Source organism: Pseudophryne corroboree, chromosome 12 (genome assembly GCF_028390025.1).
Source record: "Pseudophryne corroboree isolate aPseCor3 chromosome 12, aPseCor3.hap2, whole genome shotgun sequence".
NCBI classification, from domain to species: Eukaryota; Metazoa; Chordata; class Amphibia; order Anura; family Myobatrachidae; genus Pseudophryne; species Pseudophryne corroboree.
The window spans coordinates 114,648,264-114,676,127 of record NC_086455.1 but is presented as its reverse complement, the minus strand read 5'-3'; the positions used below and the strand labels follow the sequence as shown (position 1 = coordinate 114,676,127).

At 46.4% G+C, this 27,864-nt stretch overlaps 1 protein-coding gene across 4 annotated transcripts in view; it reads left to right on the top strand.

The window, feature by feature from the left end:
- LOC134980882 (uncharacterized) overlaps positions 1-26,920 on the top strand; it is a 165,609-nt gene extending 138,689 nt beyond the window's left edge. For 3 of the 4 annotated variants that reach the window (XM_063947887.1, XM_063947884.1, XM_063947886.1), the window contains 2 exons: positions 17,628-17,718; positions 20,545-21,964. In XM_063947887.1, coding sequence (XP_063803957.1) covers positions 17,628-17,718; positions 20,545-20,661 — 208 coding nt within the window. In that variant the 3' untranslated portion in view covers positions 20,662-21,964. Of the gene's footprint in view, positions 1-17,627; positions 17,719-20,544; positions 21,965-26,734 lie in introns of those variants that run through there. The other variant, XM_063947885.1, reaches the window with a different exon arrangement.
- Positions 26,921-27,864: the final 944 nt, after the last annotated feature.

Here is a 27,864-nt window from a genome sequence, read left to right as displayed (position 1 = left end):
AAAAATGTGTTACGCATTTCTGACATGAACCCAAGTACCACATAAAAGGGGTTTTATTTTTGGGGAGAAAAAGCAGCCAGTGTTTTGTTCCCCCATCAGATGAATGAATGAAGTGTGTAAAGAAGCGTGGGTTCCCCCGATAAGAAACTGGTAATTTCTAAACAGTTACTGATGGCGTACCCTTTCCCGCCAGAGGATAGGTCACGCTGGGAGATATCCCCTAGGGTGGATAAGGCGCTCACACGTTTGTCAAAAAAGGTGGCACTGCCGTCTTAGGATACGGCCACCTTGAAGGAGCCTGCTGATAAAAAGCAGGAGGCTATCCTGAAGTCTGTATATACACACACTCAGGTTCTATACTGAGACCTGCAATTGCCTCAGCAAAATAGTGCTGCTGCAGCGTGGTCTGATACCCTGTCAGATGATATTAATACCCTAGACAGGGATAATATTTTGCTAACATAGAGCATTTTAAAGACGTCGTCTTATATAGGAAGGATGCACAGAGGGATATTTACCGGCTGGCATCCAGAATTAATGCAATGTCCATTCTGCCAGGAGGGTATTAGAAACCCGGCAGTGGACAGGTGATGCTGCCTTTAAAAGGCACATGGAGATTCTGCCTTATAAGGGTGAGGAATTGTTTGGGGATGGTCTCTGGGACCTCGTATCCACAGCAACAGCTGGGAAGAAATTTTTTTACCTCAGGTTTCCTCACAAAAGCCTAAGAAAGCACCGTATTTTCAGGTACAGTCCTTTCGGCTTCAGAAAAGCAAGCGGGTCAAAGGCGCTTCCTTTCTGCACAGAGACAAGGGAAGAAGGAAAAAGCTGCTCCAGGCAGCCAGTTCCCAGGATCAAAAATCTTCCCTCGCTTCCTCTGAGTCCACCGCATGATGCTGGGGCTCCACAGGTGGAGACAGGTGCGGTGGGGGCGCGTCTCGGGAACTTCAGGGACCAGTGGGCTTGCCCACAGGTGGATCCCTAGTTTCTGCAAGTAGTATCACAGGGATACAGGCTGGAGTTCGAGGCGACTCCCCCTCGCCGTTACCTCACATCAGCCTTGCCTGCTGCCCTCGGAGAAAGGTAGTACTGGCGGCAATTCACAAGCTGTACTTCCAGTAGGTGAAATCAAGGTACCCCTCCTTCAACAAGGCCGGGGTTACTATTCCAAAATGTTGTGGTACCGAAACCAGACGTTTCGGTGAGACCCATTCTAAAATTGAAATCCTTGAACACTTATATACGAAGGATCAAGTTCAAAATGGAATCGCTCAGGGCGATTATTGCAAGCCTGGAGAATTTCAGGGTATCACTGGACATCAAGGATGCTTACCTGCATGTCCCTATTTACCCTCTTCACCAGGTGTACCTCAAAATTGTGGTACAGGATTGTCATTACCAATTCCAGACGTTGCCGTTGGTCTGTCCCCAGCACCTAGGGTATTTACCAAGGTAATGGCCGAAGTACTTATCCCGTACTTGGACGATCTCCTTATAAAGGCAAGGTCCAGGGAGCAGTTGTTCGTCGGAGTAGCACTATCTCGGGAAGTGCTACAACAGCACGGTTGGATTCTGAATATTCCAAAGTCGCAGCTGGTTCCTACGACGCGTCTACTGTTACTGGGTATGGTTCTGGACACAGAACAGGATAAATAGGGTTTCTCCCGGAGGAGAAGTCCAAGGAGTTGGCGTCTCTAGACGGAGACCTCCTAATACAAATACAGGTGTCGGTGCATCAATGCACGCGAGCCTTGGGAAAGATGGTAGCTTCTTACGAAGAAATTCCATTCGCCAGGTCCCATGCAAGGATTTTCCAGTGGGATCTGTTGGACAAGTGGTCCGGGTCGCATCTTCAGATGCATCGGCGGATAAGCCTGTCTCCAAGGGCCAGGGTGTCGCTGTGGTGGTGACTGCAGAGTGCTCATCTTCTAGGGGGCCGCAGATTCGGCATACAGGACTGGGTCCTGGTGACCACGGATGCCAGCCTTCAAGGCTGGGGGGCAGTCACACAGGGATGAAACTTCCAAGGCCTATGGAAAAGTCAGGAGACTTCCCTACACATAAATGTTCTGGAACTATGGGCCATTTACAATGCCCTAAGTCAGGCTAGACCCCTGCTTCAACACCGGCCGGTGCTGATCCAGTCAGACAACATCACGGCGGTCGCTCAGGGAAACCGACAGGGCGGCACAAGAAGCAGGATGGCGATGGCAGAAGCCACAAGTATTCTCCGATGGGCGGAAAATCATGTGTTAGCACTGTCAGCAGTGTTCATTCCCGGAGTGGACAACTGAGAAGCAGACTTTCTCAGCAGACACGACCTCCACCCGGGAGAGTGGGGACTTCATCCAGAAGTCTTCCAAATGATTGTACACCGTTGGGAAAGGCCACAGGTGGACATGATGGCGTCCCGCCTCAACAAAAAGCTACAAAGATATTGCACCAGGTCAAGGGACCCTCAGGCGATAGCTGTGGACGCTCTGGTAACACCGTGGGTGTACCAGTCGGTGTATGTGTTCCCTTCTCTGCCTCTCATACCCAGGGTAATGAGAATAATAAGAAGTAGAGGAGTAAGAACTATACTCATTGTTCCGGGTTGGCCAAGAAGAGCTTGGTACCCAGAACTCCAAGAACTGATCTCAGAGGACCCATGGCCTCTGCCGCTCAGACAGGACCTGCTGCAGCAGGGGGCCTGTCTGTTCCAAGACGTACCGCGGCTGCGTTTGACGGCATGGCGGTTGAACGCCGGATCCTGAAGGAAAAGGGCATTCTGGAGGAAGTTATCCCTACGCTATTTAAAGCTAGGAAAGAAGTGAACGCAAACCATTATCACCGCATATGGCGGAAATATGTTGCGTGCTGTGAGGCCAGTAAGGCCCCAAAAGGAGGAATTTCAGCTAGGTCGATTTCTGCACTTCCTACAAGTCAGAGGTGACTATGGGCCTAAAATGGGGTCCATTAAGGTCCAGATTTCGGCTCTATCGATTTTCTTCCAAAATAGAACTGGCTTCACTGCCTGAAGTTCAGACTTTTGTTAAGGGAGTGCTGCATAGTCAGCCCCCGTTTGTGCCTCCAGTGGCACCGTGGGATCTCAACGTAGTGTTGGATTTCCTGAAGTCGCATTGAGTTGAGCCACTTAAATCCGTGGAGCTACAATACCTCACGTGGAAAGTGGTCATGCTGTGGGCCTTGGCGTCGGCCAGGCGTGTATCAGAATTGGCGGCTTTGTCATGCAAAAGCCCTTATCTGTATTTTATATGGATAAGGCGGAATTGAGGACTCGTTCCCAATTCCTTCCTAAGGTGGTATCAGTTTTTCATGTGAACCAACCTATTGTGGTGCCTGCGGCTACTTGGGACTTGGAGGATTCCAAGTTTTCTGGACGTAGTCAGGGCCCTGAAAAATATATGTTTCCAGGACGGCTGGAGTCAGAAAGACTGACTCGCTATTTATCCTGTATGCACCCAACAAGCTGGGTGCTCCTGCTTCTAAGCAGACTATTGCTCGCTGGATCTGTAGCACGATTCAACTTGCACATTCTGCGGCTGGACTGCCGCACCCTAAATCTGTAAAAGCCCATTCCACGAGGAAAGTGGGCTCTTCTTGGGCGGCTGCCCGAGGGGTCTCGGCTTTACAAATTTGCCGAGCTGTTACTTGGTCGGGGTCAAACACTCTTGCAAGAGTATACGAGTTTGATACCCTGGCTGAGGAGGACCTAGAGTTTGCTCATTCGGTGCTGCAGAGTCATTCGCACTCTCCCGCCCGTTTGGGAGCTTTGGTATAATCCCCATGGTCCTTACGGAGTCCCCAGCATCCACTTAGGACGTTAGAGAAAATAAGATTTTACTCACCGGTAAATCTATTTCTCGTAGTCCGTAGTGGATGCTGGGCGCCCATCCCAAGTGCGGATTGTCTGCAATACTTGTATATAGTTATTGCCTAACTAAAGGGTTATTGTTGAGCCATCTGTTGAGAGGCTCAGTTGTTATCATACTGTTAACTGGGTATAGTATCACGAGTTATACGGTGTGATTGGTGTGGCTGGTATGAGTCTTACCCGGGATTCAAAATCCTTCCTTATTGTGTCAGCTCTTCCGGGCACAGTATCCTAACTGAGGTCTGGAGGAGGGTCTTAGTGGGAGGAGCCAGTGCACACCAGGTAGTCCTAAAGCTTTCTTTAGTTGTGCCCAGTCTCCTGCGGAGCCGCTAATCCCCATGGTCCTTACAGAGTCCCAGCATCTACTACGGACTACGAGAAATAGATTTACCGGTGAGTAAAATCTTATTTTTCACTTGGCCCTTTTTTATCTCGTTCTGAAGGGTCTGGATGGTGTTTTGAGGCAAAGGGGGAGATGTACTAAGCAGTGAAAAGAGTGGAGAAGTGATCCAGTAGAGAAGTTGCCCATGGCAACCAATCAACTGCTCTGTATAATTGTATAGTATGCAAATGATAACTTTTACTTCAATGCTGATTGGTTGCCATGGGCAACTTCTCCACTGGCTCACTTCTCTCTTTTTACTGCTTATGACCTCTCCCCCTTAGTTACTTGAAAGGTCAGTTGTTGTCCACTGTTTTTAGGCTTATGGACTTGGAAGGGTCTTACAAAGCTGGCTTGGGATCAGTGACTGCTAAAGTCAGTGCAGGTTATGGTTAAGGTTTTATCATCGTTGGAAAAGATTGCAGAATCCATCGCCGCTTCTAGACCAAGTAGTGTCTGAATTTATCCTCCCAGGAGGAAGGTGCTTGAAAACTTTGCCCCTGAAGTTTCCAGATGTCCTGATGACGACTCCCCAACAACAAACAGGCCGTAAAAACGGTGGGAGCTGTCTGGCAGGCACTAAAGTCTGATAATTTGCTATTCAAGAGGATGAAGTTTGTAGACTGAATTGTGGCCCAAGCCTGAATTGTAGGCTTCAGGCCTGATGCAGATTTCAGCACCTTTATCCTCTCCCTGGAATGTGAAGTGACTGCCTAAGGCTGATGCTTCCATAGGTTGCCTGGCAATCACTCTGATTCTGAATGCTGCTAAGTTAAGGGATAGCACGGATAAATCCATTTACACAATGGCAGGGGCCTGCATTAGTCCTTTCTTTGCTTTGCTTTGACTTGGGTCAGTAAGGCAGTGAGGAGTTGGTTGGAGAAAAGAAAAGGGTTTAAAGTAAGTATAAAAATCCAATTTTCCCCATTTGCAGAGCCAGAGTTTCAGTAATGACATACAGTATCACTCAATCAGTGGTATTATATTTCCCACTGGGCACTGTTGCTGACATGGAGGAGCTTACCTGTAAAGTTGGTGGTTACTGCTATTTTATGTTAGAGATTGTCTGGGAGTGCGGCACTGGACTTAGCGGTCACAGACCTGATCTATACTTCCAGTCCGCCAGGAGCCGAAGATGCCCCCAAGATGCAGTTGCGGACCAACATTTTTGGGGCCCTGAAGCTTGAACTGTTATGGGGGCTCCTTCGCAGCTAACTACAATAGGGCAACATTCAAGGCTCAAAGGGCCCTGCTCTCTTGCAGTCTGTGTCTGTGGGGTTAGGTCAGATATCCGGCATCGTGGGAGAGTCTACTGGGGCAGATGTGGTGGGGGAGTCTGTGGGTCAGCTCCCCCCCCCCCCTCTTTAATGTAACCTCTCGCAGCACTCTCTCCCCCACCCCTTTCATTCTCTCACCCCCCCCCCTTCTCCCTTTCAATACTTACGTGACAGTACCCACCACGAAAATGTATTTTTATTTTATTTATTTTTTATTTTTTTTATTGACAGAATTAGGTGAAGAATTTTTTTTTAAACTTGTCCACAAAGTTTTTATTAAAAAAATTAAAAAAATTTGTGATATAATTTTTTTCCTCCCAACCATCGGAAAATGAGTCACCATCGCTCCCTATGCCGGTAAGGGGGGGGGAAGAGATGTTCGGTGTTTTTTATGTCAGCAGGAGGGGTGATGCTGGGCTGCCTGCCTGATCACTGCTAGCTGCAGGGAGTGAGGGCAGAGCTGCGCTGCCACTGATGCCTGATCACTGCACACAGTGATCAGGACAGAGGCTGGGAAGGAGGGAGTGTTTGCGCAGGGCTTCCCGATCACTGTAGCTAGCAGTGATCAGGATACACTGGGGCAGAGCCGTGACGGTTGCAGGAGGGTTGGGGTTCCTCTGAGTGGGCGTTTCTGACTAGTCACATCAGATGTGACCAGGTCAGGGAAAGCCCAGCCTGGTGTTGTCACGTTTGATGTGACCATGCCAGGCAAGTGGGTAATCACCTCAGAACACACTCTCCCCCACCCTTTTTCAATAAACACATGACTGCACACGCCGCTTAGCACCAGCAAAATTACCTTATTAGGCGTATCCTTGTCCGGGGCTCTTTCTCACCTCTCATTGCTCCCAGCCTCCTTCCTAGGACAGGCCCTGTCCGGCTCTGCCATTCCTGGGAATGTCACAAAGAGAAGTTCTGCAGGCTATCAGGAATTGTAGTTTAAAACGGATATTTCACGCTATTTGCAAAGCGCAAATTACGGAGCTAGACTACAACTCCCAGCAGCTCCTGCGGCACTAAACAACACACATCCAAGCTGTAATAGCAGCTATGTTGTCATGGCGTTATTGGTAACAAGAGGTGAAAATGGGCCCCTCCGAGATTAGGGGCCCTGACGCTTAAGCTTCATTAGTTTCATAGTAGAACCGCAGAAATGAAGACACTGCTGGCTAGACCTTGCGTTGTATAGAGAGAGGAGTTGGATATTACCTGGATTTATCCATATTGCACTTGACAAGAACATCTGTTCTGATAAGTATTACTAATGTAATTTTCTTTTGAGTTCTAATTAATTTACTGAAATACCCCTAGTCTCTATCTGAAGTTTGGTACTTGTAACGCAGGTTGAGTTGTATGAAATTCTGGGTTCCGGTATAAAAGATAGACAGTATCTAGTTAGACAGTCAATAGATAGACACCATATGTTAGACAGACATTAGGTCGACATGGTCAGTCGACATGAAAATGGTCGACATGAAAAAGGTAGACACCATGGGGTTTATTTACTAATATTCCTGTTTTTGCCGTTTTGAAGGGTGTTTGATCTCGAATAGTATCGGGTGCATTTTACTGCAACTTTTTGAATCCTGATACGGTCATTCACTAAGCTGCCGAGTTTTGCACATTCGTTTTTTCCGATGTCGATGTGATTCGTAATATCAGCCAGTGTTTTACGGGAGTGATGAGTAAAACACTGCCTGACAAAACACAAGGAATCCCGGCCGGATCTGTGAGATCCGTGCAGGGCTTCATTGTGTACCTTAAAAAGTTAATTAAAGTCTTAAAAAAGTTAGAAAAAATTGTGTGGGGTCCCCCCTCCTAAGCATAACCAGCCTCTGGCTCTTTGAGCCGGTCCTGGTTGTCAAAATATGGATTGAAGGGGTCCCCACTCCTCCAGGGTACCCCGGCCAGGGGTGACTAGTTGGGGTTTTAATGGCACGGCCGCAGGGACCGATATCAAAGTGTCCCCCGGCTGTGGCATTATCTCCCCAGCTAGTGGAGCCCGGTGCTGGTTTAAAAAATACGGGGGACCCCTATGCTTTTTGTCCCCCGTATTTTTGGAACCAGGACCAGGCGCAGAGCCCGGTGCTAGTTGATTAAATATGGGGGAACCCCTGTCATTTTTCCCCCCATATTTTGACAACCAGGACCGGCTCAAAGAGCCCGAGGCTGGTTATGCTAAGGAGGGGGGACCCCACGCAATTTTTTTTTCAGATTTTACACTAAACAGACCCTTTCCCATAGATAACCATGCACAGATCTCACTGATCCGTGCATGGTTATCCAAACTCGACTGGAAAAAGCAGGTCTATTTTATTGCTGCTTTTTTTAACGAATCGAAAAAAAACAGACCCGCACTTGAGCACTCAGGGGCAGATGTATTAACCTGGAGAAGGCATAAGGAAGTGATAAACCAGTGATATGTGCATGGTGATAAAGGCACCAGCCAATCAGATCCTAACTGTTAATTTACATATTGGAGCTGATTGGCTGGTGTGTTTATCACCTTGCACATATCACTGGTTTATCACTTCCTTATGCCTTCTCCAGGTTAATACATCTGCCCCTCAGAAACTAACACCCAAATACGAAAGAATAGTGAATGCCCGTATTGTATGAAATAACAGCCGCGTTTGACCGATGGTCTATTCATTCGTATTTGTGAACGTTGTCATTCAAACCATTACGAATAGTCCAAACACTGCCGAGATTGGTGCTTAGTGAATTCCCGGATTGGGACTTAGAAAAAAAAACACAAATCGGCCAAACTCGGATTTTTAGTAAATACTGGCCCATGTTTTTTGCATTTTTGTGGTTTGTGTGGATAGTTTTGTCATCATGTGACCCCCAATTGTAAAAAGGCATACTCTCGTGGGGCTCGCTTCGCTCGCCACGCTTCGGGCTCGGTGGCTCGCTGTGCTCGCCACAAGGTTTATAACCAACTCTATGCCGACATGGATAGAGAAGGTATGAAATAGTCCAAAAACATTTTTCTCTTACGTCCTAGAGCATGCTGGGGACTCCGTAAGGACCATGGGATAGACTGGCTCCGCAGGAGACATGGGCACTAAAAAGAACTTTAGATATGGGTGTGCACTGGCTCCTCCCTCTATGCCCCTCCTCCAGACCTCAGTTTGATACTGTGCCCAGAGGAGACTGGGTGCATTACAGGGAGCTCTCCTGAGTTTCCTGAAAGAAAGAATTTTGTTAGTTTTTTTATTTTCTGGGAGCTCTGCTGACAACAGGCTCCCTGCATCAAGGGACTGAGGAGAGAGAAGCAGACCTACTTAAATGCTAGGCTCTGCTTCTTAGGCTACTGGACACCATTAGCTCCAGAGGGAGTCGGAACGCAGGTCTCTCCTCGCTGTTCGTCCCGGAGCCGCGCCGCCGTCCTCCTCACAGAGCCGAAAGATAGAAGCCGGGTGAGTATAAGAAGATAAGAAGACTTCAGATCTTCACTGAGGTAACGCGCAGCGGTAACGCTGTGCGCCATTGCTCCCACACAGAACACACACAACAGGCATTGATGGGTGCAGATATATTGGCTCTGTGGGCAGTATATGAGTATCCCCCGCCAGTTTTTGAATGGATTCGAGCGGGACCGAAGCCCGCCACTGAGGGGGCGGAGCTTTATCCTCAGCACTCACCAGCGCCATTTTCTCCACAGCACACGCTGAGAAGCTGGCTCCCCGGACTCTTCCCTGCTGAACACGGTGACAGAGGGGTTTAAAGAAGGGGGTGGGGGGCACATAATTTGGCGCAATCAATATATATATATATATATATATATATATATATAAAAAGCGCTATCTGGGAATTTTTTCCAAAGTCATTGGCGCTGGGTGTGTGCTAGCATACTCTCTCTCTGTCTCTCCTAAGGGCCTTGTGGGGGAACTGTCTCCAGATTAGAGATTTCCCTGAGTGTGTGGGGTGTCGGTACGCGTGTGTCGGCATGTCTGAAGCGGAAGGCTCTTCTAGGGAGGAGGTGGAGCAAATGAGTGTGGTGTCTCCGTCGGCAACGCCGTCACCTGACTGGGTGGATATGTGGAATGTTTTAAATACAAATGTGAATTTATTACACAAGAGGTTGGACAAAGCAGAGTCCAGGGAATGTACAGGGAGTCTAGCCCTGCCTTTTACTATGTTGCAGGGACCTTCTGGGTCTCAAAAGCACCCACTATCCCAAGTTGTAGATACGGATACCGACACGGATTCTGACTCCAGTGTCGACTATGATGATGCGAAGTTGCAGCCAAGATTGGCTAAAAGTATTCATTATATGATTATTGCAATAAAAGAGGTGTTGCATATCACAGATGACCCCTCTGTCCCTGACACGAGGGTGCGCATGTATAAGGAAAAGAAACCTGAGGTAACCTTTCCCCCATCTCATGAGCTGAACAAGTTATTTGGAAAGGCTTGGGAATCTCCAGACAAAAAACTGCAGATTCCCAAAAGGATTCTTATGGCGTATCCTTTCCCGGCTAAGGACAGGATACGGTGGGAATGCTCCCCAAGGGTGGACAAAGCGTTGACACGCTTATCCAAAATGGTAGCGCTGCCATCTCAAGATACCGCAACCCTCAAGGATCCTGCTGATCGCAGGCAGGAGACTACCTTGAAGTCAATTTACACACATACTGGTACCTTACTCAGACCGGCGATATCGTCGGCTTGGGTTTGTAGCGCTGTAGCAGCGTGGACAGATACCTTATCTGCTGATATAGATACGCTGGATAAGGAAACCATTTTATTGACCCTGGGTCATATTAAAGATGCGGTCCTATATATGAGAGATGCTCAGAGAGACGTTGGCCTACTGGGTTCCAGAGCCAACGCTATGGCGATTTCTGCTAGACGAGCCCTATGGACCCGACAATGGACGGGTGATGCCGACTCGAAGAGGCATATGGAGGTTTTGCCTTACAAGGGTGAGGAATTGTTTGGGGAAGGTCTCACGGACCTAGTTCCCACCGCTACGGCAGGTAAATCAACTTTTTTGCCTTATGTTTCCTCACAGCCTAAGAAAACGCCACATTATCAGATGCAGTCCTTTGGGTCGCATAAACCCAAGAGAATACGGGGATCTTCCTTTCTTGCCAGAGGTAAGGGCAGGGGGAAAAAGCTGCCAACCACAGCTAGTTCCCAGGAGCAGAAGTCCTCCCCAGCCTCTACAAAATCCACTGCATGACGCTGGGGCTCCGCTGAGGGAGTCCGCCCCAGTGGGGGCATGTCTTCGACTTTTCAGCCACGTCTGGGTTCACTCACAGGTGGATCCCTGGGCAATAGAAATTGTTTACCAGGGTTACAAGCTGGAATTCGAAGAGGTGCCTCCTCGCCGGTGTTTCAAATCGGCCCTACCGACTTCTCCCCCAGAGAGGGATATAGTTTTAAATGCAATTCAAAAATTGTGTCTTCAACAAGTGGTGGTCAAAGTTCCCCTGCTTCAGCAGGGGATGGGTTATTACTCAACCCTGTTTGTAGTCCCGAAACCGGACGGTTCGGTCAGACCCATTTTAAATTTTAAATTCTTAAACCTATACTTCAAAAGGTTCAAGTTCAAGATGGAATCGCATCAGGCGTTCCTGAGATTTGCTGTACAGGATTGTCATTACCAGTTTCGTACGTTGCCGTTTGGGCTTTCCACAGCCCCGAGGATTTTCACCAAGTTAATGGCGGAAATGATGGTGCTCCTGCGCAAGCAGGGGGTGTCACAATTGTCCCGTACTTGGACGATCTCCTAATAAAAGCGAGATCAAGAGAGCATTTGCTGAACAGAGTATCACTTTCCCTGAGGGTGTTGCAGCAGCACGGCTGGATTCTCAATATCCCGAAGTCACAGTTGGTTCCAATGACCCGTTTGCCTTTCTTAGGCATGATTCTGGATACAGACCAGAAAAGGGTTTATCTCCCGATGGAAAAGGCCCAAGAACTCATGAATTTGGTCAGGGACCTCTTGAAGCCAAAAAGGGTGTCGGTGCATCACTGCACTCGAGTTCTGGGAAAGATGGTGGCGTCTTACAAGGCCATTCCATTCGGCAGGTTCCATGTGAGGACTTTTCAATGGGACCTTCTGGACAATTGGTCCGGGTCACATCTACAGATTCATCAGATGATCAACCTGTCCCCCAGGGCCAGGGTATCTCTCCTGTGGTGGCTGCAGAGTGCTCACCTTCTAGAGGGTCGCAGGTTCGGCATTCAGGACTGGGTTCTGGTAACCACGGACGCGAGCCTCCGAGGTTGGGGAGCAGTCACACAGGGAAGAAACTTCCAAGGTCTCTGGTCAAGCCAGGAGGCTTGTCTTCACATCAACGTACTGGAGTTAACGGCCATATACAACGGCCTTCGTCAAGCGGAGAATTTGCTTCGCGACCTACCGGTTCTGATTCAGTCAGACAACATCACCGCAGTGGCTCATGTAAACCGCCAAGGCGGAACAAAGAGCAGAGTGGCAATGGCAGAAGCAACCAGGATTCTTCGCTGGGCGGAAAATCATGTAAGCGATCTGACAGCAGTCTTCATTCCGGGAGTGGACAACTGGGAAGCAGACTTCCTCAGCAGACACGATCTACATCCAGGAGAGTGAGGACTTCATCAGGAAGTCTTCGCAGAGATTGCAAGTCAGTGGGGACTGCCTCAGATAGACATGATGGCGTCACGCCTCAACAAGAAACTACCGTGGTATGGCGCCAGGTCAAGGGACCCTCAGGCGGGGGCAGTGGACGCCCTGGTGACACCGTGGGTGTTCCAGTCGGTCTATGTGTTTCCTCCTCTTCCTCTCATCTCCAAGATATTGAGAATCATAAGACGAAGAGGAGTACAGACAATTGTCATTGTTCCAGATTGGCCTCGAAGGGCCTGGTATCCAGATCTGCAGGAAATACTCACAGAAGATCCGTGGCCTCTTCCTCTCAGAGAGGACCTGTTACAACAGGGGCCCTGTCTGTTCCAAGTCTTACCGCGGCTGCGTTTGACGGCATGGCGGTTGAACGCTGGATCCTAGCGGAAAAGGGCATTCCGGATTAGGTAATTCCTACTCTGATAAAGGCTACGAAGGACGTGACAGCAAAACATTATCACCGTATTTGGCGGAAGTATGTATCTTGGTGTGAGTCCAGGAATGCTCCTCCAGAAGAATTCCATCTGGGCCGTTTCCTTCACTTCCTACAGACTGGAGTGAATTTGGGCCTAAAATTAGGCTCCATTAAGGTTCAGATTTCGGCCCTATCCCATTTTCTTTCAGAAGGAATTGGCTTCTCTCCCAGAAGTACAGACCTTTGTGAAGGGAGTGCTGCATATCCAGCCTCCTTTTATACCTCCAGTGGAACCCTGGGACCTTAACGTGGTGTTGCGGTTCCTTTAGTCTCACTGGTTTGAGCCTCTTAAAACGGTGGAATTAAAGTTTCTCACTTGGAAAGTGGTCATGCTGTTGGCCTTGGCATCGGCAAGGCGAGTGTCGGAGTTGGCGGCTTTATCGCACAAAAGCCCCTATCTGATTTTCCATGTGGATAGAGCGGAGTTGCGGACTAGTCCTCAATTTTTGCCCAAGGTGGTTTCATCTTTTCATATGAACCAACCTATTGTGGTGCCTGTGGCTACGCGGGACTTGGAGGATTCCGAGTTCCTTGATGTGGTCAGGGCTTTGAAAATTTATGTGGCCAGAACGGCTCGGGTTAGGAAAACAGAGGCACTTTTTGTCCTGTATGCAGCCAACAAGGTTGGCGCTCCTGCTTCTAAGCAGACCATTGCTCGCTGGATCTGTAACACGATTCAGCAGGCTCATTCTACGGCTGGATTGCCGTTACCGAATTCTGTAAAGGCCCATTCCACTAGGAAGGTGGGCTCTTCTTGGGCGGCTGCCCGAGGTGTCTCAGCATTACAGCTTTGCCGAGCGGCGACTTGGTCGGGTTCAAAAACCTTTGCAAAGTTCTACAAGTTTGATACCCTGGCTGATAAAGACCTCATGTTTGCTCAATCGGTGCTGCAGAGTCATCCGCATTCTCCCCCCCCCCCCTTTTTTTAGCTTTGGTATAATCCCCATGGTCCTTACGGAGTTCCCAGCATCCTCTAGGACGTAAGAGAAAATAAGATTTTAAACCTACCGGTAAATCTTTTTCTCCTAGTCCGTAGAGGATGCTGGGCGCCCGTCCCAGTGCGGACTAAATTCTGCAAGACTTGTATATAGTTTTTGCTTACATAAGGGTTATGTTACAGTTTTGATCAGTCTCGGGCTGATGCTGTTTTGTTTCATACTGTTAACTGGTTCGTACATTCCATGTTATACGGTGTGGATGGTGTGGGCTGGTATGAATCTTGCCCTTATATTAACGAAAATCCTTTCCTCGTACTGTCCGTCTCCTCTGGGCACAGTTTCTCTAACTGAGGTCTGGAGGAGGGGCATAAAGGGAGGAGCCAGTGCACACCCATATCTAAAGTTCTTTTTAGTGCCCATGTCTCCTGCGGAGCCCGTCTACCCCATGGTCCTTACGGAGTCCCCAGCATCCTCTACGGACTAGGAGAAAAAGATTTACCGGCAGGTTTAAAATCTTATTTTTATGTCAACCATTTTCATGTCGACCTTTTGACACTGTCTACCTTTTTCATGTCGACCTTTTGACCCTGTCGATCTAATGTCTGTCTAACATATGGTGTCTATCTATTGACTGTTTAACTAGATACTGTCTATCAACCGGATACCGAAATTCTGCATTGTTCCTGTATTCAGTCTACCACTCTTCAGCCCAACTGCCCTTATTCATCCACCTGTACGAGCAGTTGTCCTAATTATCAGTGCACATTTGCACCATCCCTTTCCTTAGTGCAAAGACTCACAGCACTTACCTTGTGTGCGAATGCCTCATTTAGATTAATTCAATCAGAGCAACCCCAGAAAATAACCCCATTTAATTTTCCAAAGTACAATGATATAACCCTACACTGTAAGGTTGAAATCCCTAGTGATCTTACCCTGTCGTAGTACATTGAACTCTGTGCTCAAGAGTGTAATGATATGACACTCAAGCACGGTAATGTATTTACTTCAAGTTTGGTGTTGAAGATGGAATGTGCCCCCTCACCTATTTTTTGGAGCATAGCTGTGTGCCCTATTGCATAAAGGCCATGCTGAACATGATGTAGATTTTCTTTTGGAGGTTGAGGAGGGGTTTAATAATGAACGGTAACGCAAAGTCATTTTCTCCTTCATCCACTAGGGGCACTGGACCATATAGACAATGGGTTATAGACTGGTGGATACTTGGAGCATGGCACTTGAATTTTTTCAGGAAGTGTAGTTGGCTTCTCCCACTCTATATCCTTCCAAGCCCAGTTTAGATTATGCCTCCAGGAGACAGGTGCTAGAAGGGCTGTCTCTAGTCCTTTTTACATTTTATTTTATTTATTTTGCTTGATCTTCACTAAAGACTTCAACAGGCAGTCTGTCTGCAACAGGGAAAGCCTCTGGGGGACCCAATACAGCTTACTGAAAAGCTTGTGTCCGGGTCTCCGGCCACAGGTTCAACGGACCCTGGGGAACCAACACAGCTTAATGAAAAGCTCCTGTCTGGTCCAGTGGCCTCCCGCACACCGGATGGCATAGGCAGCAGTGAGTATCCCACCATTGTGGGCTTCTTTAGCTGCGGGTGCCTCCCAGCACGGTTAGGTCATTGCGCTGGCTATTCCTCATGCCCTACCCTTGTACTGGGTGTAGTATGTTATGCCGGTGGCCGGGATCCCGACAGCCAGCATACCGTTGCCGGGATCCCGACTGCCGGGTGTTGGGATTCCAGCGCCGGTATACTGAGTGCCGGGATCGCAACAGCCGGCATACTGAATACCACCCCTTGTACCTGCGATTACAGCACTAGTGAAGTTGTGGGTCAGTGTTTATTGCCGGCTGCTCTCTGCTTCTGCCAGTCAAAGAAGAGCCGCCCTGACAGCGCTACTTGGATCTAATTGTCCAGCCCTCCACATCCGCTCCAGATAATAGCTGCACCAAATTACCGCCATTATTTCAAATTCGGGGGGACTGCTGGGAGGCAGGGCTAAGGGTCGGCACCCATTGTAGGGGTTTCCCCTTTCTCGGGCCTGTGCTGGGACTTCAGTATTGCAGATCCCAGGATTACCAGCTTTCTGTTAACTTACCAGGGGATAGACCCCTCGAAAATTCTGCATTGCCATCAACAGCCACATTAGTGGCCAGCTGCAGATTCTATTTTGGCGCCTGCTGGCTTAGAAGGAGCTAATTGTTAAGTGTATATTAATGTATTATGTAACAGTAAGACCCCTCTCTCATGCAATAGGAATCTTTGTGTTAGGGATGGCCATCTACCATCGATGATTCAAAATCATTGATGGTCTCTGATCAATGGTAACTACTTTTACCAACGTTTGGGTAGAACAAGATAGTTTCCTGACATTGATGGTAAGAAGCTACTGAATATTTTTATTTTTTTTCTCCCCAGGGTGTTGGGGTCACGGAGCATAGCTCTGCCGCCGACACCCATGAAGCCATGCCCCCGGGCTCTGATTGCTCTGTGCCGTGCTTAATACTAAAGTAGGGCTGACCATCGATGGCTGAAACCATGGATGGTTACCTTACAGATGGTTTCCCACCATCGAGGTTATCCATAAATGGTACCATCGATGGCAACCATCGATGGATAACCCACCAGTGGCCATCCCTACTTTGTGTTATTGTGTTATTGCAGTGTGTGGGCAAGGTGGGGCAGACCAGTTTGAACTGGTCTAGCTGTTGTCTCTGCAAGTAATCTGACACCACTGCTTGATACTGTAGCTCTCTCCCTCTCAAGCAGACTGGAGCTAATACATACCGTACACCAGTGGTTCTCAAACTGTGTGCCTAGTCACTCTGAGGTGCCTTGGGACACTTGCAGGGGTGCCCTGGGTTGGTGGTCCAGGACCAATCCAGTTTATTTATGGTCAATGTAATAGGCAAAACCAGTGCTGGTGGCTGACCATCATAAACTCTCCACACAATTGAACTTAAGGATGACATATAAACACAATTTACAATCTCTCAATAAGAAACTTTTTGCCGTGAAAAGAATTCTGATACTCCAGGGTGCTGTAACTCAAGGTTTGGGAACCACCACTGTACACTGTTAAGGCTGTAGTGTTAGTTTTAGCCTGTGTAGTTTTTAAATGGCTATGCCTGCATCGGTAATTACAAGAGCAAACAGTCCCGTTATTCTGCTTGTTTGTACATCTGTCAAGCAGGTACACTGTATGCTGCGAGCTGCTGCTCAGTGGTTAGCCTTTGCTTTGTTTGCCTATATAGGTTCCCTATTCTAGTAGTTGGGGCCATAGGCCTGTACGATCCAGGGTACTGGAGTGACTCCGACTGTAGCAGGTTTATGCTAAGAGAAGTAGGCCTCTGTGTGTTTACAAGACTATATGAACTGCTAGTGTGTCCTTGTGTCTGATATCTTGGTATCGCACTCCATTATTAGGCGTGACTGTATGTGTGTCTGTTGGGCTGCGTTGATGTATCCAGCCTCTCATGCCCACGCTTGCCTGTATCTACTACGGTACAGCATCTATGACATCTAGTATACTAGATCCCAATAACTGTATAACTGTTATTGCTCTATAGACACTATCAGCAAAGGGATATTCTTCTCAGAGTCTATTCTGTGTACTACGCATATAAGTGTATGCACTGTGAATATTCACTATATCAGTGATTCTCAGACTGTGTGCCGTGGGCACTTGCAGGGATGCCTTACGCCCATATTCCCTAGTCATTGCAGTTGCTTGAGGCTTTTCTTGTTGTTCTCTCTTTGGACTTTTTGTTTAGCAGATTCCTCCTTACTTTCTCTCCTTCCTCTGTTGTCTCTGCTCTCCGTCTCCTCTCTGCTCTGTTTTTCTAAACGGTCTTTGGAGGGATATAGAGGGTGAGGAGCCAGCTATAATACTTGAGAAAATTAAAGTGCCAGGCTCCTAGTATCCACCTGTCTATACCCCATTGTCTATATGCTCCAGTGTCCCCTATGGAATCGGAGAAAAGGCTTTATCTGTAAGTACCAAAATCCTATTTTTTACTTTTGCTAATTCCTCTATTGGACTTTAGGACCTGGATATTTCTTAGGGAAAACATAATGAAAAAAGAATGCCTGCTAGTGACGGTACCAAGCTTAAAAGAATCCCTCCACAAACTCCAGGTTAGTGCTGTGTATCAATATTACAATAATGAAACATTTTCAATCCAATTGTTATACAGTACATCGATCTTTACTGTATATTGGTCATACATTTAATAGATTTATTCATTGCGTATGAATTCCTTTTAATAAATGGTAAGGAAAGGTTGGCTGATTCATTTGTAAAATTAAAAAACTTTATTCAAAGTGGGATGAGTATTTAAGGCATAAAAATGTACAAAAATAGTTAAAGGGATAACAACAAACCTCTTACCATCATGAGCAGAACCACATGGGACTTCCTTTTCTAAACCATTGTGTCATTATGTACACACCCTTTGCTTTGGATCTTTCCTGTAAATCTAGGTACACACTATAAGATTTTATACAATACAGACTGATTCAGACCAACCAAAACCATCTCCATATACAGCGTACATACTACCCAGTAATTGTTTTGTTCTAAACGATCCCTTTAATTCCATATTATCTCTCCAGTAGGGTTTCCATACACTAGACATCGGCATTACAAGCTGCATTTTACAAAAACAGCACGTGCATCATAGCATGTGCAGCATTCATTATATCGTGAGCAGATTCTACGTGATTAGCGTTCAGTCAGGTCCTGGTGCAGCATACACACTAAACAATTATCAAACCAACGACCCAATATCTGTCAGGTCGGCTGAAGCTTGTATAATGTGTACCTAGCTTAAGGCGTTACATAGGATTCCGCACTCAATCGTTCCCTCTTTTTTCATACATGTTACAGATTGTATAAGTCACTCCCAAAACAGTTCTCTCACACCCATGCACACCTATTGTTTGTCACAACCTATTAAATGAAGCACCATAAGACACTTCGGTGGGATATACACTTTGATTATGGGCTATATTCAACAAGAGTCGGGTCCATTCCGACATGCAGTTGTCGGAATGGACCCGACAACCCCTATTCAAAAGAGCGGCCAAATCCGACTGTCGGATTTGTCCGCTTCCGTGTCCTGCTGCTGCTGTCAGCAGCGCCGGGGGATGGGAGCTGTCAGCGGCGCCGGCCGCCTGGAGGAGGTGTTGTCTTCGGCGGGAGCCGGTGACGTCTGTGGCACCGGGTGGGGTGGGGCCGAGGCGAGCAGCGGAGGAGACGGAGCGGACGGGGGAGCAGCGGCTGCAGCAGCGGAGGCTCATGGCAGCGTCCACCCGGCTCCAGCAAGCGGGTCATCGCTTGCTGGAGCCGGGTGGACACTGCCGCTGGGAACCTGCTCTCCCCGCTGCTCCCTCATCTCCTGCTCTCAACTCACTCATCTCAATCCAACTTTTTTTAAAGTCGGATTGAGATTGTCGGAAACGGGGCTAAAACCTGTCGGGTTTGGCCCTGCTTCCGACAATGCACGCTGATCGGCGGCTGAAGCCGCCGATCAGCGTGCATTCTGACAAGTCGGGCACTAATGAATAGGTCGGAACCCCTTCCGACCTAAAACTGTCGGAAGCTGCCGTCTTTCCGACAAGATGGCAGCTTCCGACAGTTATTGAATATACCCCTATCTGTCTAATCTTTCTGGTTGGAGCAAAAATCTGGTAAAGTATTGGCGCAAATGTCAATCATCCATTTGCTCTCAAAACCTGGAATATGGGCAAAAATTTTCGTTCTGATAAATTGCTTAAATCAAATGGATTTAATCAATTTGTCTGAACTTCCAATTTTGTCTTCTAGTGATTGGGAGCACTTGGTCAAATGTCATTTGCTCCCATGCATTACAAGATTTTTTTGCTACAACCAGAAAGATTGGATAGATAATATTATAGTGTATATCCAGCGTTAGTTACACAAATATATCCACTAACACACACTACTCAGACTGCGGATATACGCAATAGTTCTCAGTCTTTGCACAGGTTTTTTAATTTAAAATCTTGTGCATGTGCTCCAGAATGCCATTCTCATGGCATTCTGTGGTGCAAAGTCAGCAGTGATGTTGGCGGTCACAGACTGCTACATCACTCCTGGGGTGGAGGCCAGAGAAGATTGGTAGTGCACCTGTGAAATGGCTGCAAACACTAGGCCTAATTCAGAGTTGATCGCAGCGGCAAATTTGTTAGCAGTTGGGCAAAACTATGTGCACTGCAGGGGGGGCAGATATAACATGTGCAGAGAGAGTTAGATTTGGGTGGGGTGTGTTCAAACTGAAATCTAAATTGCAGTGTAAAAATAAGGCAGCCAGTATTTACCCTGCACAGAAACAAAATAACACACCCAAATATAACTCTCTGCAAATGTTATACTTGCCACACCTGCAGTGCACATGGGGGGTACTTCAGAGTTGATCGCAGCAGCAAATTTGTTAGCAGTGGGGCAAAACCATGTGCACGCAGGTGGGGTAGATATAACATTTGTAGAGAGAGTTAGATCTGGGTGGGTTATTTTGTTTCTGTGCAGGGAAAATACTGGCTGCTTTATTTTTACACTGCAATTTAGATTTCAGTTTGAACACACCCCACCCAAATCTAACTCTCTCTGCACATGTTATATCTGTCACCCCCCCCCCCTGCAGTGCACATGGTTTTGCCCAACTGCTAACAAATTTGCTGCTGCGATCAACTCTGAATTACCCCCCACTGTCCATTGGGATGCAGCAGTGTCCACGAAAGCCCAGCTGGCTGCGAAATGGTTAGGGAAATAGTGTCCTGAATGCTGGAACTGATAGTTAGGCAGATTGAATTAAAAAAAAAAAAATGGTATGTGTGATCATAACCCAGTATCATTGGTGATAATGCATGTAAAGACTATATATTGAACTATGATAATGTTATATTGAATTGATAATTGCATACCAATGTGTTTTTTCACAGATAAACCTACAACTGAATCAGTGGGTGGAAGAAATTGAGCTAGATCCAGATATCTTCTTAGGATCCGAGACTGATCGGGAGTCTCTTAGTGACATTCATTTGTACAGAGTTTTATAGAAGAAGCGTAAGCGCTGTGTGTGGGTTTTTTCCCCCCCTTCTGCATCTCAGTGACCGGTACTACCTGATTGGATTAGGGGTATATTTAGTATTGTGTGGGTTTATAGAAGTAGAGTGTTAGCCATAGCAACCAATCAGAGTCTAGCTATTATCTTGTAGAAGGTGCTAGATGTAGAAGTAGAATATGATTGGTTGAAATGAGCAACATATCCACTTCTATAAACCCGCACATTAGTGAGTATACCGCTTAGTCTCTCTGTTTCAGGATACAGACTCCTCATGCAAGTGACTGATACCTATCACACAACATGTGTTTTTATTTTAATTCTTTTCGATCAAAAATGTTTTAACATAAATTAACATCTGAACTTTGTGTTTTCTGCACATTACTTTGTTAAACATTTTCAGTTTTACATTTCACAGCACCAGAAAAACTCTGCTGACTTTGCTGCAGCTATGCATCCCTTCATACTGTATACCAGCCACAAGCTGGCTTTCAGAATTAAAAGAACCGTTAGACCTGGCACTTAACTGTACAGTTGTACTTGGGACATGAAGACAGTCACTAAATTTAAAATACTGTACAAACTGGTCTGTGCACAAGTTTCATCATTCACAAATCTATAGCCTAAAATAGATCATATTGCTTAAACATAGAAACATAGAATTTGACGTTTTGATAAGAACCACTTGGCCCATCTAGTCTGCCCCTTTTTTATTTTATCCTTTAGGCAATCTAAACCCTTTTTTAACCTTAAACATTTGTAATGATATTCATATGCCTGTCCCAAGCATGTTTAAATTGCCCTACAGTCTTAGCCTCTACCACCTCTGATGGGAGGCTATTCCACTTATCCACTACCCTTTCTGTGAAGTAATTTTTCCTTAAATTTCCCCTGAACCTCCCCCCCTCCAGTCTCAATGTATGCCCTCGAGTTCTAATACTTCTTTTCCTTTGAAGAATGTTTCCCTCCTGAACTTTGTTAAGACCCTTGATATATTTGAAAGTTTCTATCATGTCCCCCCTTTCCCTTCTCTCCTCCAAACTATACATGTTAAGATCTTTTAGCCTTTCCGGGTAAGTTTTGTGATGTAGGCCATGCACCATTTTAGTTGCCCTTCTTTGTACACTCTCTAATGTATTTATATCCTTCTGGAGATAGCTTCTTGGTACAAGGAGAAAACGATGATCCCACAATCACATAATTGTCATTTTCATTTGTGGTTCAAGAACCTAAAATCTTTGAAGAGTTCCTATCCTATATAATAAATAAATATAGAAAAAGACCCTCTATGGGGGTAATTCAAGTGTTTTTGTTTTGCACACTGGAGGGCACTAGATGGCACCCAATGGAGCAATTCAATTGTTGCTGAAATTATTGTTATATCATGTTCCGTCATTTTACAGGCTGCTATCTAGTGCTTACATATATTGCTTGTGCATAGGTATTCGCATCATACATATTGTTTATAATCCACCCAATCTATGAAGGCAGTTTACTAGCGGATTACCTGTTAGCGCATGTCCTGGGTCTCCGTATAACACATTTTAGTAATAGACCAACAAAATCAACCAAATTCCCTAGCGCTTGTACAACCACCTATTCTGCTCGGTTTTTAATTGCTTCAATTATTAAGCTGCTCCCAATCGGCGCCACTGAAGTGCTGAAAATACTTAATCTAAAATATAAGATATCAAAAATATCAAGGGAGCGCTTATACAGTAACTATAAAAATAGTTTATTAGTAACACATTAAAGATATAACACATTAAAAACAATATAACATATGGTTAACACACATAACATACAGCAATATCATTAAGTATCTAAAAATTAACTAGACATTCGTGACAGAGCTTTCTCTGGATACACCGTTTTAAAATGCACTTTAATTAATGATGGTCAGTGCCTTATAGTGTCCTTTGTGCTAGATTCAGAAAGGTATATATGGCACATATAGTGCAAGTCTGTTAATAAAGTTTATGTCCGGAGAAATAGTGGACCCAATGCAATGCTCACCTCCTTTGAATTCCTATGTGCAGTATGATGACAAATGCAGAGTTATGATATGTGATGCTTGTATTAGCAATGCAAATCACTCTATCAGTCTCCTTCGTTTATTGATTATATAAATACTGCATATGGCAGGGGCAGAGTGAGGGCGCTGAAATTCTTCTGTAGTGCTACAGCGCTATATTCCACCTGTGCCCACGGTAATCAAATTAATGGCCGAGTGGCCGCATTTATAGTGTTCACTCTAGGATTTTTTTTAGGGCAGGGTGCTGATCACGGGGAGGGCACATTTTTCATTCGGGAGGGCAAAGTTAGGTACATACTATAATGCTTGGTGCCCCCATCTGTATAAGTCAGGGGCGTTGTTTCGTGGGGAAGGGGCGTAGCCATATAATAGTGGCAATTCACATTACACCACACAGTAGTGCACCTAATACACATTGCACCAGGTAGAACCTCCTATACACACTGCAACAGGTAGAGCACGTTATACATATTGCGCCAGATAGAGCACATTATACACATTGCACCAGGCAGAGCACCGAGACACAATGCACCAGGTAGAGAGCACTGAGACACAATGCACCAGGTAGAGAGCACTGAGAAACATTGCACCAGGTAGAGAGCACTGAGACACAATGCACCAGGTAGAGAGCACTGAGACACAATACACCAGGTAGAGAGCACTGAGACACAATACACCAGGTAGAGAGCACTGGGACACAATGCACCAGGTAGAGAGCACTGAGACACAATGCACCAGGTAGAGAGCACTGAGGCACATTGCACCAGGTAGAGAGCACCGAGGCACACTGCACCAGGTAGAGAGCACCGAGACACAATGCACCAGGTAGAGAGTACTGAGACACAATGCACCAGGTAGAGAGCACCGAGACACAATGCACCAGGTAGAGAGCACCGAGACACAATGCACCAGGTACAGAGCACTGAGACACAATACACCAGGTAGAGAGCACTGAGACACATTGCACCAGGTAGAGAGCACTGAGGCACATTGCACCAGGTAGAGAGCACTGAGGCACATTGCACCAGGTAGAGAGCACTGAGGCACATTGCACCAAGTAGAGAGCACTGAGACACATTGCACCAGGTAGAGAGCACTGAGGCACATTGCACCAGGTAGAGAGCACTGAGACACATTGCACCAGGTAGAGAGCACTGAGACACATTGCACCAGGTAGAGAGCACTGAGGCACATTGCACCAGGTAGAGAGCACTGAGGCACATTGCACCAGGTAGAGAGCACTGAGGCACATTGCACCAAGTAGAGAGCACTGAGACACATTGTACCAGGTAGAGAGCACTGAGGCACATTGCACCAGGTAGAGAGCACTGAGACACATTGCACCAGGTAGAGAGCACTGAGACACATTGCACCAGGTAGAGAGCACTGAGGCACATTGCACCAGGTAGAGAGCACTGAGGCACATTGCACCAGGTAGAGAGCACTGAGGCACATTGCACCAGGTAGAGAGCACTGAGACACAATGCACCAGGTAGAGAGCACTGAGGCACATTGCACCAAGTAGAGAGCACTGAGATTGAAGTTTACAGCTGCAGTACTACCAAGGTAAATTTAGCCCCCCTTACACTGATATACACACAGCACTGTATCACTGAGACCCCCATACACTGATTATATAAATAGCTCTGTATCACTGAGACCCCTATACACTGATTATACACACAGCACTATCACTGATCCCCCTGTGCGCTGACACACACAGCACTGTATCACTGAGACCCCCATACACTGATTATATACACCACTGTATCACTGAGACCCCTGTACACTGACACACACAGCACTGTATCACTGAGACCCCCATACACTGATTATATACACAGCACTGTATCACTGAGCCCCCTGTACGCTGACACACACAGCACTGTATCACTGAGCCCCCTGTACGCTGACACACACAGCACTGTATCACTGAGCCCCCTGTACACTGACACACACAGCACTGTATCACTGAGCCCCCTGTACGCTGACACACACAGCACTGTATCACTGAGCCCCCATACACTGATTATATACACACATAGGACATAGATATAGGTGACGGCCTCTGGCAGGCGGCTCTCACCTCTCTTCCCGGAGACTCCTATACCGTGCGCGGAATCCCAGCTGGTGGGGACATCAGCGCGGCTGTTTGCTACAGTGGTGTTGGGATCTTTCTGGGAGTCCGGGCGGTGTAGGGATCTCTGATTGTGACCCGCGGGTGAATGGATGTATCTGGGAGGCTGGGCGGTGTAGGGATCTCTGAGGCTGGGTCTGGCGGTGCACGGCTGGGTCTGGCGGGCAGCAAGCGGCAGGGCGGGATTTAGCCATTTAAAAAAGGGGCAGGGCGCAGCGCCCTGTGAAAGAAACCTAGAGTGAACACTAGTATTTAGATGAGTCTATGGGTCTCTGTTACCGGATACGTATGTTCCTCAGCCACCGTTTAGATCACACTCCTTACTCAATAGCAGCATGAGTATGTTTGGCAGGTTGCTGGCTCGGCTTATTGGACTAACGATGCCGGTGAGACGGTGCATCCGCTGGGTAATGTTCTTTATTCCTTATGCATTTCTCCACACATGTATACCGTTCGTCAGAGGAAATAACTCCTGCTACACTGAGCAGCTTTTAAACCCAGAGGATCCAATCAAAAATGGATCAGGTAATGCTCACACCTGTGGAGTTTTCATCAGATCAGCTGCAGTGACGTTATTATATGTAACGTGTTAACTTTTACAATTAAAGATTAGTTATTCATAACCCGAGCTGGATGGTGGCTTCCTAATTTACAAACCATAATTAATCAAAACTAACATTTATTCACATTTGAACATAAAGTGACAAAGGGCGGTATTCAATTCTTTCCTCCCCCTTCCGCACCCATTCTCTTTCTGCTGACGGGCGTGGTATCATCATTTCCCATAGTTGGGAATATTACAACAACCAAGGATCCCCAATAAAGATCACAGAACTATTAAAAAATATATATATATATATATATATATATATTTATATAATATTTTTTTTTTGTGTGCAGCGGGGTACACTGTGATTCCACAGGGAATTACATTGGGGTGTGGAGTTGGATCTTGATCTGAGACACCAACAGGCTAAAAGCTTTGACTGTTCCCAGGATGCATAGCGCCGCCTTCTCTATATCCCCACCTCCAGGCACTGGAGCTCGCTTTGTAAGTTGGTGCCTGCAGTGCAGGCAGCTAACAGGGAGTGCTGCGCTAGACAGCCTAGAAAAGAGCTTTTTGAAGAAAATAAGACTTCAAGGGCCGCAGCTCAGGCACTTAGAAGTGCTATATGTCAGTCTGACATACCGTGCTGTGGCTCCCTCACCTCCCCCAGCGGTGCTGTATACTCCTGTGCCCTGATTGCCGGGTACTTACAGCGGAGGGCTCCGGTCACTTCAGGCACACACCCGCCGCTGCTCTTATGGATCGAAAGGCCCCATCTTCGGGAGGAGGGAAGACGGTCCCCCATGCGGGACCCGCTGAAATCGCGATACAGCGCGGTCTCCGGAGATGGACCGCGCGCTGGCGTGGACACTGTGGCCGTACAGGGACTCTACTAGACCACCAGGGCAAGGGGCACAGGTCGGATTTCTTAAAATCCGTTTCAAATAGGCCCCGCAGTACCCGGTGGTAAAGTCTAGCAAGGGGATAAGGCTCTGACCTGTAGCCCCGCCCCCAGCCGCCATTTACTGCAAATGTTCCTGCCCTGGAGCTGCATCTCTCTCTCTCCCTCACTCCCTGTCAGCGTTTGGGCGCCATTACACACAAGCTGAGCTGATTCTGGGACTGCTGGGCAAAGTCTCCTCTGTAAAGCTGCCTGCCTCACCAGCGCTGTGCATTTACAGGACATTTAAGTATTCTACATGTATATTTAGTACAAGTACCCTGGGATATACATCCAGTCTTTACTGTGCATTGTTTATATATATATATATATATATATATAAACAAAATTCCCAAGTGCGCTATATAGGAACGTCTTTACGGTAATTCTTCCAATGTTGTTTCCATAGGTGTAAGTTGGATATTGGAGAAAGTTTGTGACCGGGAACCTGTAACGGACACCACTCACCAAATGGTCACCCAAACAAGAGGCCCAAGGCCAATTAATAAAAGATTATTTTAATAACATTCATTTGAACAAATGCAATTTTTACATAGTTCATAATGCAAAGAGTATACAGATAGTAAAAATAAATGTCAGTAAAAAAAGACAACCACTGCGTTTGTTGAATAATTTGAACTCTAGATACTCCCTCACCTTTTTAAGGTGTGAGCTCACAAGGGAGTATCTTCACAAACTAAGTAGGAAACTACTGACTGACAAACCCGACGCGTTTCATCTTATCGACTTCATCAGGGGTAACAAATATAGATGACAGGTTTACTTGTCATAAGTGAGTTTAAATGTAGAAAATCACAACCTTAAATATAAGGATAGTACAATCTCCTATATTAGCTCCTGGAGGGGGCTTATTACAGATGGAAATTTCCACAGGCTGCCTTAAAAATAATTAAAAGAACTCTATTTAGGGAGTTCCTTATAAAAACTATTGATTTAAGTTCTTTTTAAAGATACTGGCAGTTATACATCCATATTTTGGTGGACTGCTATGGAGTATATCAGAATTATTTCAGATTTGGGTGTTTACCCATAAAAATATAATTCAAAAAGTATAAAGCTTCTTGAATTATATTCTGCCACTTCCATGCACAGCCAAAACTCTCCAGGATCCGTTCTGTGAGCTTTACTGAGGAAGTTGCATTGCATTGTGATTGTCAAATCAGCTTTATACTTTTTGAATTATATTTTTATGGGTAAACACCCGAATCTGAAATAATTCTGATTATAAGATCTGGATATTCTCCATAGCAGTCCACCAAAATATGGATGTATAACTGCTAGTATCTTTTTTTTTTTTTTAAATACTTTATTGGACATCTGCATAAAACATACATATCAACATGTAATAAAAGATCACAATGACAAGGAATCAACATGGCATATTAAAGAAATAAACAACTCTGGTTAGGCAAGGGCAATAAACATTTCTCGACAATTTTTAATTTTCTAAAAAGGAGGTCGATCCATGGTAAGTACTTCAAGAGTGTACCACGTAGTGTGTGATATAGCTTATCGAAG